The following is a 16,774-nucleotide window of genomic DNA, read 5'->3' as shown; positions in this document are numbered from 1 at the left end:
CCTGTTCCTCAATGTCATCACGAAGTTCGAATGGATGATCCATGAGGTTGAAGGTCAAGAAGTCGCGCTATCTTCTCTGGACCATCTGGCTGGTGACCCACGTGTGCTTGCGTCCCCGCATCAATCAATCGATTCGACTTGGGGGGTCCAGTCCGCCGCCCGTCAGGGCCAAGTCGAGGCTGAAGGCTGCTGATCTTGGCAGCCCTCGTCCTCTAACACTTTCATCATCACCCTTTGCTGCATGGCTATGCTTACAACGCTGATGCTGTGCTAGCGCCTTTTCCTCGTCATCACCACCTACAACTTGCATGCCGCTACGACTCGCTGGAATCAACGAGTACCTCTTTGCTAAACCAAATCGCACACAGGAATACCCCTCATCGTCTTCAATCCTCTTTGAAGCAAACGACGACGCTCAGGGCGAGGAACACATCCCTCTTGCTCCGCTCCACGCTACATCTCGACATCGCCGCCATCGCCGATTCTCGTACCTCAACAGGGATCCGAACAAGATGAAGTTCTCTCACAGCTTGCAATTCAATAGCGTGCCGGATTGGTGAGCTGGCGCTGCACCCAACGAGCCCCTTTTCCTACGGCCATCTCACTGACTCTTCCATTCCCTTGCTGCGCAGGGCCGACAAGTACGTCGCGTATTCGAATCTCAAGAAGGCCATCTACAATCTTGAACAGAATCAAACACCAGAAGAAGCCCTAGCCGCCTCCTCCGCGGACCGCATCGACGATCTCGAGAGCGAGACAGCCTCTCTCCTCGGCAACTCCAACAGCGACGCAGATAAGGTCTTTGTGGGCCTTCTCAATCGTGAAGTTCGCCGTATTTGCGACTTCTACGTCCTCAAGGAGCAGGAGCTCAACGCTGATCTAGTGAAGCTGCAGCACAATCTGGAGGATGCTGAGAGGGCTGACATGGCTAGTGGGGTCGGAGACTCGGATGATGGGAGTGACGATGAGGATGAGGGGGAGGGCGAAGAGAGAGGAGACAGTGCTGCGGGTACAACCAGGAGCGGTCAGAACAGGGCGAGGAAGAATAGCTTGCATGCTTTATTCGGCAATCCGCGCACGTACAACGAGGCGTCGCAAGCAGAAAGGGACATCAGGGCAGACGCCAGTGCAGGCAAGCTCAAGCCAAGCCAAAGCGCCAGCGGCCTCTCCGTCGGATCCAGCGATGGTCCTCGCAGCCCTGAGCTGGACACCGTCCCCAACATGCCTCAGCGGCAACGCACCCTGTCCTCAGGCGGGTCGCGTCCCTGGTCTGCCTTCTTCAAGCGTCGCCCCTCGCAACGTCGTTCCCTTGGCATCGTCGACCCAGACCTGGCTGCCGCGACCAGCGATACCGGAGCAGCGCCACCAGCAGCTGGTGAGAGCGGATTCCTAGGCGCAGCAATCTGGACAGCAGAGAATGACTACGCCATCGATCTGCGCATCACCTACAAGCGTCGCATCACCGACCTGTACGTCACCTTCTCCGAGCTGAAACAGTTCGTCCAACTCAACGAGACCGGGCTGAAGAAGATCTTGAAAAAGTACGATAAGATTCTCGGCTCCAGCCTCAAGAATACGTACTTGGAGCAGGTGGTCAGACAGCAGTACCCGTTCAAGCCAGAGACGATCAGTGCACTGGGCGAGCAGATTGAGACGCTCACGTACTACTATGCGAAGGTGGTCACCTCGGGAGATGTCACGCTGGCTACTTCGCAGCTGAAGGGGCACCTGAGAGAGCAGGTCGTCTGGCAGCGCAATACCGTTTGGAGGGAGATGATCGGCATTGAGCGACGCGCGCTCGGTGCCTCGCTCGAGCAGACGGTCATGGGCTCTTCGGCGGGCAAAGGGGGGGAGAAGCCCAAGCCGACCAAGGTGTGCGGATACATCCTGCCTACTTGGCTGGGCATTCCAGCACTGCAGCTCAGCGTAGCCCTCACTATGCTCCTCCTTCTTCTCAAAGCACCAGGGCTGCGTTTCTTTCCCCGCGTGGAGGAACAGAACTGCTTGGCCATGCTGGTATTCTGTACCATCCTGTGGGCGACAGAGGTCATCCCGCTCTTTGTGACCTCGCTACTGGTGCCCTTCTTGGTGGTGACTCTGCGCGTGGGCAGGACGGACGATATCGAGGACCGAAGGATGGACGCAAGCGAGACGACCAAGTGGATCTTCTCCACCATGTTCACTCCATCAATGTGTCTGCTGCTTGGAGGGTGAGTCCTGCTCGCGATCACTATAGTCCTATCTTCCTACTCGCTCACCCTCTTCCTCCCACTCCCCTTTGCTCCGCTCATCCACAGCTTCACCATCGCAGCCGCCCTCTCCAAATACAACATCGACAAGCTCCTTGCCACCAAAGTGCTCCGTCTGGCAGGCACGCGCCCCTCCTTCGTCCTCCTGGCGCACATGTGCGTAGCTTGCTTCGCCTCTATGTGGATCTCCAACGTAGCAGCGCCCGTCTTGCTCTACTCTCTCATCCAGCCGATCCTCCGCAACCTCCCGGACAAGTCCTCCTTCGGGCCCAGCATGATCATGGGTGTCGCACTTGCCTCGAACATCGGCGGCCAGACCTCGCCCATTGCCTCACCGCAGAACTTGATTGCGCTGCAGTACATGCCTGGCGATGGGCTGGGCTGGTTGCAATGGTTCGCCATCACCATTCCGGTCAGTGGACTCAGCTTGGTCATCGTGTGGATAATGCTCCTTTGGACGTATGGGTCGGGCCGGGGAACGGTAATTAAGAAGATTCCGGAGAGTCAGGACAGGTTCAACGGGATCCAGTGGTTCATCTCGGCGGTCACTGTGGGTACCATCGTGCTCTGGTGCTTGGAGAGGAACTTTGAGTGGTGAGTAAGGAGTGGCGAGGAAGACAGCGAGATGACGAGAACATAGTCCTAACTTCACTGCTCGCTTGCCCGCACGCAGGGTCCTTGGAGACATGGGCGTGATTGCTATTGTGCCCATGGTCCTCTTCTTCGGCACTGGCATCCTGAACAAGGAGGACTTCAACAACTTCCTTTGGACCGTGGTCATTCTCGCCATGGGTGGAATTGCGTTGGGCAAGGCGGTCACCTCGTCAGGATTGCTCGAGTCGCTGGATGATGTGATTCAGGTGCGTGCGCACCGAGCCAATATCTTGAGCTTTTTTTGCTGACTGTCACCCACTGGCTCGCTTTCGCACCTTCGCAGTCTCTCGTAGCGGATCTTCCCCTCTACTCAGTCCTCCTCTCCCTCCTCCTCATCTCCCTGATCGTCGCCACCTTCATCTCCCACACGATCGCCGCGGTCCTGCTCGTCCCGATCGCTCTGCAAGTGGGCCAGTCCCTGGAGCCGGGCCCACCTCACCCCATTCTCCTCATCATGGCCACCACGCTCACTGCTTCTGCGGCTTGTGGGCTGCCCGTCAGCGGGTTCCCCAACATGACGGCGGTGAGCCAGGTCGATGCGGTGGGGAGAAGGTACGTGACGGCAAAGGACTTCTTGAAGGTGGGTGTGCCGGCTAGTATTGCTGCGACGGCTGTGGTGGGGAGCGTGGGATATGTGATTATGAGGTTGATGGGGTTGTAGTGGGTCAGGTGGCTCGACGCGGTGCTAGACTGGATCAATGACAATCTACCTTGCTTCACTCTTTGTGTGTGCGCGTGCGGGTTGACGAGATGGTATTGAGCTTCATTATGGACAGTGTTGAGGAGGAGAAGGAGGAGGAGGGGGAGGAGGAGGGAGAGGATGAGACAGGTAATGTCCGTCGCGACGGAGGGGAAAGAGGTCGATCATAGGAGGGAGAATGTACAATTCGCGAATTCGCTGGGTGGAGATGAGGACAGGATTGGGCGGAAGGGGAGGAGTAGAGGGGTCTATACACGTTGACGGTTGCTTTGATGATCTTGCTGCTGCTCTTGCTTCGACTATTGCTGATAGGCGGTGGAGTTCCGTGCCGCTTTTCCGCTACTGATGCTGCGACTTGAAGCAGCCGATTTGGGCAATCATCGAGGGCTCATCGCTCATCGCGCGTATGACTCGTAGGCCGGGTAAGGCGCCGCAGCGTTCGCGTGAGGACCACCACCAGCGTACGCCGGGTAGCCCGTGCTCGTACCGTGCGGGTTCGTCCCAATCATCTGCTCATCATCCTCGAGCCCCATCCTGGACGACTTTTGTCCGATGTACCCGCCAGGCAGGGTGGCAAATGACGAGTCATTGTAGTCGTACCCGCCATTACCGCCAGCCCCATGCGCCACGCCACCATCCCTCGGCGCCTCCCACGTAGGCGAAGCTGCTCCTCCTACATTGTTGTGCGTGTTGCGCGATGAGAGGGGGATCTCATCGTCTGCTCCGCGCATCTCGGTCTTGTAGTCCTTGGCGGCAGATCGTTGGCTGGCACCGTAGGATCGCGAGCAGAAGTTCATGTAGAGCTGGATGAGACCAAAGAGGACGATCAAACCGAACATGACGCCTGTCTGGGCCCAGATGAAGTAGTTGCAAATCTGATCGCCGTAGTTCTGCTGGATGTCGCTGTTGGTGAAGCCGGACGAGGTGGTGGAGGGCAAGGCACCGTAATTGTTGATGCACGTCTGATGGGCGTCTGAGTGCTTGACTGCGGAGAGGACCGCAAAGGCTACAGTGACTGCAATGACGGCCAGAGTGAGAAGGGTGGTAATGCGCACGTACGCATGGTAAAGGCCAGTCGTCTCGCGCTTGATAGCTACGAGGCCGACAAACTGCCAGGCGAAATTGACGAATGCGATGGCAGCTACGATGGCCTTGGCCCACGAGGGGATGACGCCTTCGCCTGCAGTGATCGCGTGTGGAGCGAGGGCGAGGATGCCGATGATGAAGGAGACGACTGCCACTTCGATTACGACGAGGTAGGCGCCTACGTTGATGAGCGGGATGGCGCAGCAGCAGAACTCGAAGCCTCGGCCACGACCCATGGTTGGCGAGGTGATGTGGTGATGAGCAGAGAGAGAAGGGGGATCGGCCTTGAAGATTCGGGCTGCTCAGGAGGAAAAGTAGTTTGCTGTTCTGCTTTTAGCGACTACTGAGAGGAGAGAGGAGAGAGAGGAGGGGACCTGCCCCTGTTGAGATATGCTCGTGCGCGTGTGAGGAGTAGCGCTTTGTCTCCGTCTTCTCCTTGATGGTGCTCTTCGACTACTGAGCGTGTGATTGACCAGCAAAGACAAGGTAGTAGTGGTGATAGTAGTGAAAAGGACGACAAGAAGCGACAAAGGGCGGCCAGGTGGACGATGAATGGACCCTCGCCTCGCCTCTCTCTGGCACCCAAGTCGCCGGCATTTCAACGTCTCCGCACGAGAGGCCAGAGCCACAGAGTGACGCCAGGCAGGCGGGCGTGCAGCGCAGTGACGGGGCGTCAAGTCGAGCGGCCCTCGACGGCGGGCGGTGCTTAATCAGGATGCGCCACGCGGCGCACGTCGAGCAAAGGACTGAGGCGCTAGCTGGGTATGCTCAGCACTGCGTAGCCTGAAGCACCCGAGGCAGGACGGAAAGCGGTCGACCATCGGACTGAGCCGCCTCAAAAATTAGGCTACTTGACTGACTCCAAAGGCTGAGCCGGCCTCGTGCCGGGGGTCCAATCACCTTTGTTCCTCGTTCAGCTAAACAAGATCACTGTCCTCTTTCTGACCACCAAGCCAATCAACAGCGAGCCCTCATCGCCAAGGCACCAAGACTCAAGCCAGCTACATCAAGCAAATCTCCTGCCATCCTCGCCAAGGCCGCGCTCACTCTCGGCCCGCAAGCAGCACAGCCTGCCTTCACAGCCCTCGTCACTCGATCCTCAGCTTAGCCAATTGCTCTGCTGGGACTTCCAAAGTCCACCTGCCTAGGTGGCTTCTTTCCCTTTTCCCTCCCATATTGGAACAGCTTAGCCTGACTCTACCCCCGTGATGCCGGCCTCTTCGTTCTCGAAGATCGCCATCCAGCTCTCGCGCTTTGCCAACTTCCAGGCAGCGCATCAAGGAGCCAATGCCTTTCGTGGTTCCGCAGCTGGATCAGCCAGCAACGGTGCCAGCTCGGGAGCAGCAGCTTCTTTGAGTAGCGCTGGTGCTGGGCCCGGCTCGGGCGCGGGTGGAGCCAAGTTCTCAGCAGGACGTGGTGCGTACCAGTCTTATACCAATACCGGAGGAAGAGCAGTCGTTCAGGCCGGCTCTTCTTCAACAAATGATGGCTCCAATCCACTCGAGGACGAGGACGAGCACATCGCTCAGGCTCGCGGCCTGCGTCTCGCTCCTCGACGCCGTCATTCGAGCAATCTCACCGCGAGACCGCTCGTCAACCGCGATTCGTTCAGCAACCACGCCCTCCGCTTCAAGTCGGCCTTCGCCGCCAATGAGCAGCCGCAGCAGGCCTCGCCCGCAGCCATCACTGCAACGACTACTGCCCCTCCTGCAGAGCTTTATCAAGACCTCATCGATGCCAAAAAGAGGCGAGACCGCGTAGCCGTCTCAACCCTCGTAGCGGCCTACCGTCAGCTACCAGCCTCGCAGCAGACGACCGCAGGCTTCAATGCCGCGCTCCAGGCCCAGGAGGAGGTCCGTCAGCCAGGCGAGTCTTTGCGGGAGATGCGCGAGACCCACCAGGACATGCTTGAGGCCGGCTGTCTGCCCAACAGTAGCACGTCCGCCGTCCTGGTCAAGGCTCTCTGCGCCCGTGACCAGGAGAAGCAGGCCGATACCCAGGTGCCCGATGTGGCTGCTGAGGAGCAGGCGTCTAGCGAGGCATGGCGCGTCTTGACTACGTCGCCCAGCGGTCTTCAGGACATCGCGGCCTACAATGCTCTTCTTGCCCGCTGCGCTGCAAAGGGCGACGTGGAGCGAGCACAGGCCGTCTACGCCATGGTTCAGGCTGCTGGCGAGAAGGCTTGCCCCAATGCGGCAACTTACACGGCCATGATCGAGTGCTACGCCGCTGCGGCAGACATCGACTCGACTGCAGCCATAGCCTCACTCAAGGACATCCTCGTCGCCGCCATCGTCTCAATGCGCTCACCAAAGTGGATCAACGCCAACGACGAGCAAGTCTTCTCTGCCTACATTCGCGCCACCATCTTCCTCGACGCACCGGAGGAGGCCATCGCTCTGTTTGAGAGGCTAGTCGTCAACGATAACGACCTGCCCAGCCCTTCGGTTTCTACCACGGAGACACTCGTTACTGCATTCGCCCAATCTGGTGATATCGAGACTGCCAGCGCCTGGATCGAAAAGCTGGAGGCAATTGAGGGACTCATCGCTCTGCCCGACTTTTCTCAGCTCAAGGCTACTCTGCGGGAGTCGACTTCTCCATCAGCGGTAGAGCAGCCCTCGCCTGTACTCTCCTCCGATGATGCCGCCTCTGCTACGATGTCTACTGCTCCCACTTCTCTTGGCGAAAGCGGCATTGAGCTTAGTCTCGGCTCATCGGACCAGGTCCCGTCCCCCGTTGCACAGTCCGCCATCAACCTCGACCTTGGTGAACGTCTCAAGTTCCTGCTTCGCGTCAAGCGCGGTAGTCAGCAGCAGCAGCCCAACATCGACGCCGCCTACCGCCTCCTCCGTACCGAGCTTGACTGTAACGGCACGTACGCCCCACCGGATGCAATCGCCCAGCTACTCAACCTCTTTGGCCGCGCCGGCAAGCTGCAACGCGTCTATGAGCTGCGTGATATGGCTCACGCCGCCATCGCGTCGGCCTCCACGCTCGACGCTGAATGGCAACGCGCTGCTTGGATAGAGGTTGAGGACAATGTCATCTCGGCCCTCGCTCACGGCGGTGACGTTGAGTCGGCGCACAACGTCCGTCATGCTCTCCTGTCAACCGGTGCATCTCCTAGTGCCAACGCTTACGCAGCGCTCATCTCCTCCATCCGCGACTCGACGGACGAGGCACTGCTTGCCGAGCAACTCTGGGACGAATCGCAGCGTTTGGGTGTGCAGCCCAACATCTACCTGGTCAACACTGTCATCTCGCGTCTCGGCCGTGCTCGTCGCGCCGACCGCGCTCTGCAGCTCTACCAACGTCTCCCTTCCCTTGGCCTCAAGCCCACTTCAATCACCTACGGCGCCTCGCTCAACTGCGCGGTCCGCGTCGGTGACATTGGGACAGCCGAGCAAATCTTCGAGGCCATGGAGTCGGATCCGGCTTTTGTGGCTCGCCCGCCTGGTTACAACTCGATGATTCAGTTCTTCACGTATACGAGGCCCGACAGGGAGAAGGCGTTGTATTACTGGGGAAAGATGCAGGAGAGGGGAGTCAAGCCGAGCAGTCACACTTACAAGTGAGTCGAAGAGCGTACCATAGGTGGACGAAAGCGACCAAAGCTAATCACTCTTCTTCCTTCTGCACTCGCGTAGGCTCCTGCTCGATGTTCACGGAGCCATAGAACCCCGCGACGTCGCAGGGATGAACGCCATCTTCCTCCGTCTGCTGCGCGACCACACTCCCGGCGTCTCCGTCTCCGGTCCTCATTGGTCAGCGCTCATCTCTTGCCACTCGGCCAATCTCGAGCGATGCAGAGACATCTTCCGGTCGATCCCTCTCAAGACTGGCGCTCGCCCCGACGCCGTTGCGTACGAGGCGCTGCTGGCCGTGTATGCTCAGCACGGGCGAGCGGACCTGATCGACGGGCTCTTGGGCGAGATGATGCGTTTGGGCGTGGACAGGACGGCGTACATCGCTAATCACGCGATCGAGGGATATGTGAGCGCTGATGTGCAAGGAACGGGAGAGGGACTGGTCAAGGCCAGAGCCATCTTCCTTGCTATGGCTCAGCCTCCTGCCGGAGTTGCTTCGCACGGCAACCACCCGCTACCCCGTCACCAGCATCAGCAGCATCAGCAACACCCTGCCTCCCGTGGCGCACCCCTGGCTCAGCAGTCGGCGACAATGCCCATCGAGCAGGTCCTGGCCGCTACAATGGGCAGCAGCGGTAGCGCCAACAGCAACAGCGATCTCAGCAACAATGGCAGCGCTAGCAGCGACGTTCCCGGGCCGGCGTCACTGGATGACACCCTTCACCTCGTATCGCGCGCCTTCGCCGGCGTATGCCCGGAGCCGTCCACTTACGAGCGCATCATTGCGCTTGAGGTTGCGGCGGGCTGCATGTACAACGCTGAGCAGGTGGTCGCTAGGATGGAGGAGAGGGCTTTCCCTCCTGCACTTGTGTTGAGGGCGAGGGCGCTGCTCAGGTAGGCGGGTGAGGAGGGGGAGAGAATGAAGGATGGGAGAGAGACGTCACGGAATTGAAAAGTAAAGAGAGTAAGGGAGAAAGATATCAGGCACGGGATCTGACTGGGATTGTATGAAGGGAGGGACGGAAGAAGAAGGAATGACAAGTTGGATGTGATGCTAGGTTTGATGGATATTGCGGTGCTCGTCCACTACGGTCATGTAACAATATATCGCGCTATGCGCCTGTCTCTCATGCACCCTCCTGGGGTATGTCCATTGGCTGCGCTTTCTTTCCCTTTCGTACCCTGAAGAATCACGCTCCTACACCGCCACTCCCGCCTTCTCCCTCGCAGCCGCAGCTTCCCTCTTCTCCGCCTGAGCTGCCTCCGCCGAATCCAGCAGTGCCTTGAACGCCACGCTGAAGTCTTTGAATTTGTACTCGTCCATCGATTCCATCCTGTCATAGATCTTGCTAGCCATGGTAGCCATCGGTACCAAGAGACCCACATCCTCGGCTGCGGCGAGGGCAAGACGGAGGTCCTTTGCTTGAAGACGAGCAGCAAATCCGCCTTCCCAATGACGGTCTGCTGGTGGTGAATGCTTGGTGCCACGCAGGGCGCCTGGAGCGGGATTGTTCACTTCGGACGACCAAGAGCGACCAGTTGAGGTGTTGAGGACGTGCGCGAGAAGTCTGAGCGTAGCCAAAGGAGCGAGAAGACGCAGTCAGTCTACCGCAATGAATACTTCCCGCTTTGCCCACCCGTAACTCACTCAGCGCTCAATCCTCCCTTGACACCAAGCGCCATTGCCTCAGCCGTAGCAAGCATGGTTGCCCCGAGGACGAGATTGTTGGCAATCTTGGCAGTCAACCCAGCGCCATTCGGCCCGCAGTGAATAGCTCGTGCACCCATCTTGCTCAGCACTGCGTCTCTCGCCTGCTCGAATGCTGCGGTGTTATTGGAGCCGACAAGGAAGGTGAGAGTGGCAGCAGCGGCTCCTGATACTCCGCCAGAGACGGGAGCATCGAGCATGGTCACCGCTGAGCTTGGTCCCGATGAGGGTCCGTACGTCTCGCCCATCTTGGCGGCCACCTCGACTCCCGTAGCGCGATCGCACGTCGTGCAGTCGATGAGCAGTGTCCCGTCCTCCTGCGCAGTAGGACTTGCGTCCTGCAGACCAGCCATGATTCCTCCTTCTCCCAAATAGACGTCCCTCACCTGCGGACTAGAGGGAAGCATAGTCACCACAGTACCGCATAGCTTGGCTACACTGCTCGGCTGAGCTGTTGGGACCAAGGTGTGACCTGCCTTGGCTGCTATTTGAGACGAGTGACCATCGATGAAGCGTGTTACGGTCGCGTGATCGGAATCGCAGACGACGAAGCTGGTGGGACGACCTTGTTGTGTTCGTTCAGCGAGCGTCTTTGTGACGAGGTGGTGAGCCATTTCCCGGCCCATGGCTCCCAGGCCGATGAAGCCGATGGAGGAGGAACGCGTTGGCGTTTTTGCGGCCTGGCTCAGGAGGCGAAAAGATGGACGCATGCTGGTGACGTGGCGGGATGGGCCGGTTGGAAGACTTGCTTGCTCGCTTTGAGGATGAGAGGAAGAAGAAGGAGGCGCAGCACCAGATTGAGGCGCCGGCAACGTCCCTTGATTCCTTCCCCGCATTCTTGCGCTTGCGGTTGCGCCGGTCCAGTCGACGTCGGCCAAAGCGCCGCACACGCACGGACGCAGGAAGCAGGGGCCAACGGAAACGCCAGTCGACGTGGGCGAGCCGCGAGCGGGCCAGAGGAGTTGATTGACTGATGGATTGATTCGTTCGGAGCCTTTCTCACATTTCCAGACGGCCCTCTTCACTCTAACTTCAAGCATGACACCCATCCAATAGTTTGGCAGTACAGACTGCCACATAGCCTTGCAGCACTACAGCATGTCAGGCAACAGCGGCGCAGAGGAGGCGGACTACCTGTCGGCGGGACCCTGGGGCGAGGGCTCGCAGCTCCTTGGGCAAAGTCAACCTTCACCTCGCCCACCCCTATCCTCAAGAAGCCGCAATGAGGAGAGCGGCGAAGCTGCTGTATCACGCGCACTCAGCTTCATCGAGCCTGGACAACGCCATGGCGAGGGCGTGCCTGATTCTCAGCGGCTACGTGCACCGGGCCTTCTGGACCCGGCATCACGAAGCCGCTCCCTCTACCTCCCGCGTCAGGGTACGCAGCGTACCTCTTCATCCTCCCTCCTCGATACGCTCCCTCGGCCTAAGCCGATGCGGAGCGCCTCCACCGCCGGAGCGCCTACTGTCGCACCCGCGGACGAGGTAGATGAGGAGGGAATGCAGGCCTGGAGGGCCAAGGCACATGGGGATACGCCGCTCGATAGAACGATTGACGCAATCGGGATGGGACGATATCAGTGGGCCTTGCTAGTGTTGACGGGCTGTGGATGGGCAGCTGATAAGTGAGCGGAAGTCGCAGGTGTAGGCTTCCCTTCTCACGTCGCAGGCTGACTCCTTGCCCTTCATACCGCGCGCAGCATGTGGCTCCAAGGCGTGGCCATCATTCTTCCGCGAGTCCAAGTCAACTACGCAATTTCAGATGCCTACATCGGTCTCCTCTCCTCCTCTACATTTACCGGCATGACCTTCGGAGCTCTAGCCTGGGGTGCCTACTCAGACACCTATGGTCGACGGGGAGCGTTCAATGGTACTCTTACTCTCGTCGCGGCCTTCGGCACGTTGGCTGCCTTCGCTCCGGGCTTCGTCACGCTATGCGCATGCTTGTTTGGCCTGGGCCTAGGACTGGGAGGCTCAATGCCAACAGATGGGACCGTCTTCCTCGAGAACCTCCCCGTGCGCAAACAGTACCTCCTCACAGCGCTCAGCGTCTTCTTCTCCGCCGGATCCGTCTTCAGCGCCTTGATCGCTATCCTCGTCCTCCCATCCACACCCACCTCAAACTCAGAGACTTGGCGCTACTTCCTCGGCTTCCTAGCGGTTCTCACCGCCTTCTTCGTAGTGCTGCGACTGGTCTTCTTCCCATTGCTGGAGAGTCCGCGCTTTTTGGTGTCCAGTGGGAGGAGAGAGGAAGCAAGGGAGGCTCTAAGGAAGATCGCCGAGTACAATGCGCGGCCGCTACCTGTTGAGTTGGGCGACGTGAGCGATAGGAGGGCGAGTAGAGTCGGAAAGGGGAGGACTGGTGGGAGCGAAGGGCCCGATGGAGGGGGCCAAAGGGGTAGTATGCTTCGTCACGAGGTTGACGTAGATGAAGCGGAGCAGGATAGCGAGGACGATGACGAAGGTCACGCGCACGGAGATCCCTCTTCCGGCGGGCTGCAACGCTCCGGCGGCTACAGGCCCTTGCCTAGCACCTCCGGCACGGCTCAAGGAGCATCAGACACACCTCGCGAAGCATCCTCTCCCTCAGCCTCCGATTCGACGTGGCGAGATACCCTTACTACCCTTCGCGAGAAGTATCGCACACTGCTCTACGACCCCTACTGGCGTCGCACAACCCTTCTCGTCTGGGCGATCTGGATCACGGTCAATCTGGGATTCACAATGTTCAACGTCTTCCTGCCCAAGCTGCTCGCTGAGCGGGTCACGCCTGCCACCCGCTCCTCCTCGGCCTCGGCCTCGGTCAGGGCGAAGACGGCGGGAGACAGCGAGCACAATGCGCTCCTCTCCTATCTCCTCTACTCCCTGCTCTCCCTCCCTGGACCGCTCCTATCCTCCTACCTCGTACAGCTGCCTCCGCCCATCTTCGGTCGTCGCGGCACTTTGGCCCTCTCCCTCCTCGCGACGGGGGCATGCATCGCCACATTCTTCTTCCTCTCTTCCTCTTCAGGGGCCAGCGGAGTGACGGCGACACTTGCAACCATGTCAGTGAGCCTTGCGGCGAGTACAGCGTACGCTGCCCTGTATGGGTACACGCCTGAGGTCTTCAGCCCGCCGGGGCTTAGAGGTACAGCGGCGGGGACAGCGAGCGCTTTAGGAAGATTAGCGGGGATCGTGGCCCCTTTGCTGGCGGGGACCTTGCTTGCTGGGACGGGAAGCGAGGCGGGTGGGGGAGGAGGCGGTCATGGGATGCTCGGCTTTGTGTGTACGACACTCTTTCTTTTGGCGGCAGGTTGCTCTGCGGCCTTGCCCATTGAGACGTGGACTGATCCAAGGGCGGGGGACGAGGGGTCTGCAGGCGAAGATGGAGAGGAGGACCCGTCATGACGGGACCGGAGCGAACCAAGTAGAAGCAGCGGGCCTCGCAATGCAATCACGAATGTGCGCCAGGTCTCTGGGTCGTGGGTGACAATCTTGTGCTCTGACGTGAATGCGATTGCTTCAATGCTTCTCGCCCCGCCCTCCTCTTCCTTGTCCCCACCTCACGAAGGCGGGGAACCTGCTGACCCTCTTCCATGCGAAGGTGATGCTGCCTCCCCACCCATTTGCTGCTGTTGCTGTTGCCCTCCTCCACCTCCCCTCCTCAATGTCACCTTCATTGCTCCATTGCTACCTCCTGGCGGTCCTCCTGCCCCTATCCCCGGCGCAGCAGGAGGCGAACCTGACTGGGCATGCGCCATTCCTGGCCTCATCGGCGGCGGCAACGTGGAGCTCGTACCTCCCTCCATTCCGGTGCCCGCGCCCATCCCTATGCCTCGTTGCATCATCTGAGTCGCATAATCCCTGTCCCTCACCGGCGGCGGCGCCAGGACCGAAGGGACTACCCTCTCGCCTGAGGGCAGCGTCATCATGATCGGGCCGGTAGCTGCTTCACCGGAGTATGAGGAAGGGACGGAGGCTTGAGCAGGCTGAGGAGGCTGAGAGATGGGCGCGGAGACAGGTGGTGGTGGAACGGGGCGACCGTCTTGTGGGGGTGAGGCGGGCCTGATGACGGGGGCGGGCATCGAGGCCGATCCTGCTGCTGCGCTAGATTGTGCTGCTTCGAGGCGTTCGTACAAGACCCTGATGACGATCGAAGAGGTGATCACACAATCAGCATCTCCGTCCGATGACATCTACCCAACTCAGCATTGCATCGCCAGACTCACGCCCTCTCCAATCTCATCCTCTGTATGGTCCTCTTTAGATTCAAGGTCCTCAAATGGATCTCATCATTCTCTGCCTCAATGTCCCTGATCTTGGCCTTGAGCTCCTTGTATTTACCGCGATACTTTGCTACATCAGATTGGGTTGCGACGGTTGAGGCGTAGTTGTGAGCGTTTTGCGTCGTCTTGTTGACGGCTACGCTGGCTGAGCCAGGTTGAGGACCGCGAGTTGCCTGCATGGAGGTGCCTGGTGCGGGTTGAGGAGATGCCATGCTGCCGTAGCTTTACCGCAGCGGATGGACAGATAGGTCGGAGGGGTGATGGAGGGCGGATGGAGCTGATAGTCAGCAGGCAAGGTGGGATGGAAGGAAGGAGCGAGCGAGCGAGGAGTGCATCAATGCACTCGCTGCGTGGACCGCCGTCAAGCGCGTCGTCGGCCATGGACTGGACCACTCGCGTGGGCGCTTCCGTGCCTTGGAGGCGTCGAAATTTGGCACCAGGCCTTCTTGGTTCACGTCTCCACAACACTCCCCATGGCATCCCAGCCACACCCGCCGCAAGGTCGTGGTGCTTGGCCCAGCGTGGGACCTAGCTACCCAGGCAATGGATCACAATCGTTCGGGCAGGGCAGAGGCAGAGGCAGAGGTAGAGGGCGAGGAAGAGGCGGCAGCGGCAGCGGCAGTGGGGCAGGTCGAGGAGGTGGACCATCACGTCGCCCTCCCCCACCTCCAACAATCGACGATGGTCTTACAGGTCACCTTGTATGCGGTCACTTAGTACCACTACCATGCAGCTCCTCTTCAGACCCATCATCTTCCATAGCATCCAGTCAGCAGCCATGCCCATACCGCACCTCGTCCCCCCTCAACCTCACCCTCCACCGAGCAGATCGACACCTCATCTACCCGCCAGGAGGCAAAGCAGAGCTAGAGCGAATCGACCCTTTACTCATCGAAGAAAGGAAAGAGGCCCAAAGGAGAGCTCGGAAGGCAGGACAGTCCGCCTCTTCGCAGACCGAATCCTCAGAGTCAGTTATGGAAACCATCCCCGGCCTGAACATCTCTCTCTCTACCCCCGAGCTGGTAGCTGAGTGGATCAACCAGAGGAAGAAGCGTTGGCCAAGCGATAAGGTCGTCGCCGAGAAGAGGGCAGAGGCTTGGGACGATGCTTCGAGAGGAGGCATATCGAGACCTAGACCTCAGCAAAAGCAGCAGGCTCCGGTGAAAGGGTCAGACGCCACGAACACTGGGACCAAGAGGAAGCATGGCGATGTGAACGATTCCGGTAGCTCGGACGACTCATCAGATGATGATGAAGATTCGAGTGACAGCGAATCGGACTCGGATGGGGCACCTTCAGAGCACGGCATCTCTGCGCCAGCAGATCAAGACCATCAAGATCAAGCTCCACAGGCATCGACATCCACTCCAGCAGGCCCACCCGTCTGCCGCTTCTACCTGCAAGGCCGCTGCAACTTTGGCAATCAATGCAAGCAGTCCCACTCACAGCCAGCCACAACAGGTGGCCACTCTTCAGCAGCAGCAGCCTCAACCTCTCGCCCTCGGCCACGCCCGCGCAACCCACCACCCAACCCATTCGAGCCACGCAACCTGCTCCACGCTCTCCTCAAGAAGGAGATAGCGCAACATGTCTCAACTGTTGCCCAAGTCGTGCGCTTCCTTGTGCGCAACAACTTCCTGAAGGACGTTGAACTGGAGGCGGGTCAGGCTGAGGAGCAGAGGAGGAGGAGGGGAAGAGTGGTTGAGATCGGCAAGACCGAGGACACAGCGATGTCAGCGAAGGCTACTGCCGACTGTGCTGCGGCGTCAACATCAACGCTCTCTGAGCCGGCGGCAGAGGACCTCTCTCACCCTCTCGAGAAAGGAGCTCTGCCCACGTTGCCGAGCATGTCTGCTCCGCAAGAAGACGACGGCAAGCCAGCACCACGCGCTCTCTACCGGGCTCGCTCGCCCTCCCTTACCCCGCTCACAACACTTCACTACCCGCCCGAGCCCGACCCACTCATCTTTCTCGATCCTCTCCGCCGGGACGACCCCAAACCTCTCACGCGACCGCAAGTCGTCGCTCTAGCCTCGGACGTACAGCTGCGCAACATTCTTCGACCACCATCCACTGCTTTTCCCCTCGGCGAGGCAAGACCTGGCCTAGAGCGAGCTCTCAGCACCTTGGACAGTCTACCAAGTGATGCCCATCGCTCTGCAGCCTTAGAGCTCATCCTTGGCGTCAGTCCTCAAACACCCGTCCACCCGCACCAAATCGGCACCACCTTTGTTCCTCCCTCCACAACGCCCTCATCGTCAGGCGGTAGGTTCATAGGTGAAGTCGAGCTCTTCCGCCTCGGCTTGCGATGCGGTCCCTCCGAGCAGGAGGCGATACAGCGGTTGGCAAAGAGGATCAGTGAGGTAACGGAGGGACCGGAATTTGATGTTGAGCCTAGAGGGTGGGATGGGAATCAAGAGGGAGTAGACTGGAGGGAGGAAGAGCGCAGACGCAAGTGGGAGAAGGAGGCGGACAGAAGAGATATGCTCAGGAGGTTGGGGTTGGATGTTGATTGATACGGA

The 16,774-nt window shown here is 59.4% G+C and overlaps 7 protein-coding genes across 7 annotated transcripts; 4 read left to right on the top strand and 3 right to left on the bottom strand.

Moving 5' to 3' along the window:
• Positions 1–512: 512 nt before the first annotated feature.
• On the top strand, positions 513–3,564 carry BDZ90DRAFT_220454 (SPX-domain-containing protein; the record flags this gene model as incomplete). The annotated part of the gene is made up of 5 exons (XM_025504435.1): positions 513–556; positions 633–2,210; positions 2,298–2,843; positions 2,923–3,109; positions 3,187–3,564. The coding sequence occupies 5 exons, from the start codon at positions 513–515 to the stop codon at positions 3,562–3,564; spliced, it is 2,733 nt and encodes a 910-aa protein (XP_025362061.1).
• Positions 3,565–4,358: 794 nt separating this feature from the next.
• Positions 4,359–4,919, bottom strand: BDZ90DRAFT_207821 (hypothetical protein; the record flags this gene model as incomplete). Its single annotated transcript, XM_025503992.1, has 1 exon — positions 4,359–4,919. A coding segment is annotated over one exon (561 nt), but the record flags the coding sequence as incomplete, so codon positions are not given.
• Positions 4,920–5,897: 978 nt separating this feature from the next.
• Positions 5,898–9,177, top strand: BDZ90DRAFT_260527 (hypothetical protein; the record flags this gene model as incomplete). Its single annotated transcript, XM_025508266.1, has 2 exons — positions 5,898–8,263; positions 8,340–9,177. The coding sequence occupies 2 exons, from the start codon at positions 5,898–5,900 to the stop codon at positions 9,175–9,177; spliced, it is 3,204 nt and encodes a 1,067-aa protein (XP_025362059.1).
• BDZ90DRAFT_240419 (putative 3-hydroxyisobutyrate dehydrogenase mitochondrial precursor) lies at positions 9,123–10,798 on the bottom strand. The gene is made up of 2 exons (XM_025507376.1): positions 9,928–10,798; positions 9,123–9,847 (listed from the first exon to the last, which is right to left on the bottom strand). Exons 1-2 carry the CDS (start codon positions 10,695–10,697, stop codon positions 9,478–9,480), a joined length of 1,140 nt encoding a protein of 379 aa, XP_025362058.1. The 5' UTR covers positions 10,698–10,798; the 3' UTR covers positions 9,123–9,477.
• Positions 10,799–10,976: 178 nt separating this feature from the next.
• Positions 10,977–13,466, top strand: BDZ90DRAFT_232417 (MFS general substrate transporter). Its single transcript, XM_025506248.1, has 2 exons — positions 10,977–11,612; positions 11,688–13,466. The coding sequence occupies exons 1-2, from the start codon at positions 11,086–11,088 to the stop codon at positions 13,372–13,374; spliced, it is 2,214 nt and encodes a 737-aa protein (XP_025362057.1). The 5' UTR covers positions 10,977–11,085; the 3' UTR covers positions 13,375–13,466.
• Positions 13,467–13,508: 42 nt separating this feature from the next.
• BDZ90DRAFT_232415 (hypothetical protein) lies at positions 13,509–14,567 on the bottom strand. The gene is made up of 2 exons (XM_025506247.1): positions 14,196–14,567; positions 13,509–14,109 (listed from the first exon to the last, which is right to left on the bottom strand). The coding sequence occupies exons 1-2, from the start codon at positions 14,462–14,464 to the stop codon at positions 13,530–13,532; spliced, it is 849 nt and encodes a 282-aa protein (XP_025362056.1). The 5' UTR covers positions 14,465–14,567; the 3' UTR covers positions 13,509–13,529.
• A 158-nt stretch (positions 14,568–14,725) lies between these two features.
• BDZ90DRAFT_246290 (hypothetical protein) lies at positions 14,726–16,768 on the top strand (the record flags this gene model as incomplete). The annotated part of the gene is made up of 5 exons (XM_025507546.1): positions 14,726–14,837; positions 14,997–15,274; positions 15,296–15,984; positions 16,099–16,653; positions 16,702–16,768. The coding sequence occupies 5 exons, from the start codon at positions 14,726–14,728 to the stop codon at positions 16,766–16,768; spliced, it is 1,701 nt and encodes a 566-aa protein (XP_025362055.1).
• Between the last annotated feature and the right edge of the window lie 6 nt (positions 16,769–16,774).

The sequence above is a fragment of the Jaminaea rosea genome (assembly GCF_003144245.1).
Source record: "Jaminaea rosea strain MCA 5214 unplaced genomic scaffold BDZ90scaffold_7, whole genome shotgun sequence".
NCBI lineage: Eukaryota > Fungi > Basidiomycota > Exobasidiomycetes > Microstromatales > Jaminaea > Jaminaea rosea.
This window is presented reverse-complemented; position numbering and strand designations above follow the sequence as displayed.